Consider the following 1,796-nt stretch of genomic DNA (forward strand, 5'->3'; position numbering starts at 1 on the left):
TGTGAGCAAAGTTAATTTGGAATCTAGGTTAACCCCTATAAATTTAATAGTTTTATTTTTATAAATTTTATTATATTAATCACATGTAAGCCTGTTTTTTAAATTAATTGCCTTTTAATTTGAATCAATGATAGTTTTTAAATATTTTTAGAAGACATGAATATCTCTTTTAAAAAAATATTTTCCAATTTGTGTTAACAAATTTCATAATTTTAAACCAAATTTTATTGTCAAAAAAACGTGTTCGACCGACCAACAAACATTTATGTACACCGTGTTTGCGTTTAAAATTAAATTAAAATAATGAATATTTGCTATAAACAATTTATCATTGAATTAAAACAATTATATTTAAACCTGATTAAAAATGTAAAACAGGAAAGTTAAAAAAAGTTCATGAAATATTCATAAAACACATTGCTTCTGTGGAGCCCCAACGTTTGAGTCATTTCGTTGCTTCAAACGTCTCAATCCACCAACAAGAGACTTTGCCACTCTTCTAGGCAGTGAATTTTTTCTCTTCGCCATTTTGTGGTTTTCCTGGTTGTCAACCTCATCCGATGAACAAATGCAGTTCTTGAGATGCTGCATTATCTTATGAGGATGGTCTTCGTTGAAGATGTGTTTCAACAAGTAGTAATAATTGAGTCCAGGTTGCATTGTTTTAACGGCTGAACAGCAAGGACATTTGAAATGCAACTCATGAGATGTGCATATTACGTCAATTGAACAGCCAGATGGATCGCAATTAACTTCAAAAGGATACTTTTTCAAGCTCATGCAGTTCACTGAACAAAGTGTTGATACGTTGGAAACATCGCTGAAATAGTTGCTCAAATCAGTTGCGGGTTCCTCGAGTGTTGTTGAAGTCGTCTGTTGTGGTGTGGTGTCGCTGGTGAGGTCGATGCCATGATCCACAGAATAACTATTTGTTGCAATGATTGCAAATGACTGCTCTACGCAGTGCTGATCAGTTTCTTCTCTTTCATGCATGTCGTCAATATGGCGTCTGATGTTTTTAAATATTTCCGCGTTGTTTGAGGTGAGTATGTGCATCGATGTTTCGTTGATGTTGTTTGTTGTGTTTGCTGAACAATCAGTCACAATGTTGTTGTTTGATTGATGAGATGGAAAGGTTATTTCATCAATGCCATCATCGCTGTCTTCATTTCCATCCTTTGTGTCTACTTGCAGACATCCAAATAAGGTATTGTTGAGGCTGTTTCTTCTTCTGCTACTGATTTCGGATGTATGTTCCGTAGTAAATGTGTTTGTGGATGTCGAATTATGTTGATTCTGAACTACGTTACTTGATCTTTTCAATATGGATCGTCGCTCCAAACTCGGTTGCGATTTTTGCAAAGAGTTAAAAACTAACCCGTCAGCTTTGAACGGAAGTCTTTTTTCAGAAACATTGTCATAAATCTGGTATGTCTGTTTCACCTCGTTAAACAACAAGAATGACACTCGTCTCGCCATTTTTAATGATGTTCAAATTTATTAAGAGTCTTAGTTACTGTGTTTTAATTAATTAAATAATCTTAATATCTTCTGTAGAGTATCTGTTTTAGTTGATAAATTGAATTAGAAGTTTCTCAAGCAATTTGATTGCAAAACTGTGAACTGTTTCTATGAATCGAGCATTTTCTTCGACTTATATACTCATTAAAAGAGGACAAGCTGCCAGTTATGGTTTTCATTCACAAAGGAATGGTCTTTGATCTGATCGTTTAGATTGAAAATGATAAGCCGTCTTAATTGGTGTTGCCCAACATTCAAACAATCGATTATTGGCA

General features: G+C 34.0%; 1 protein-coding gene across 1 annotated transcript; it reads right to left on the minus strand.

The window, feature by feature from the left end:
* Positions 1–405: 405 nt before the first annotated feature.
* HELRODRAFT_161049 (hypothetical protein) lies at positions 406–1,479 on the minus strand (the record flags this gene model as incomplete). Its single annotated transcript, XM_009021031.1, has 1 exon — positions 406–1,479. The coding sequence occupies one exon, from the start codon at positions 1,477–1,479 to the stop codon at positions 406–408; it is 1,074 nt and encodes a 357-aa protein (XP_009019279.1).
* Positions 1,480–1,796: the final 317 nt, after the last annotated feature.

The sequence above is a fragment of the Helobdella robusta genome, assembly GCF_000326865.2.
Source record: "Helobdella robusta unplaced genomic scaffold HELROscaffold_3, whole genome shotgun sequence".
Lineage (NCBI taxonomy): Eukaryota > Metazoa > Annelida > Clitellata > Rhynchobdellida > Glossiphoniidae > Helobdella > Helobdella robusta.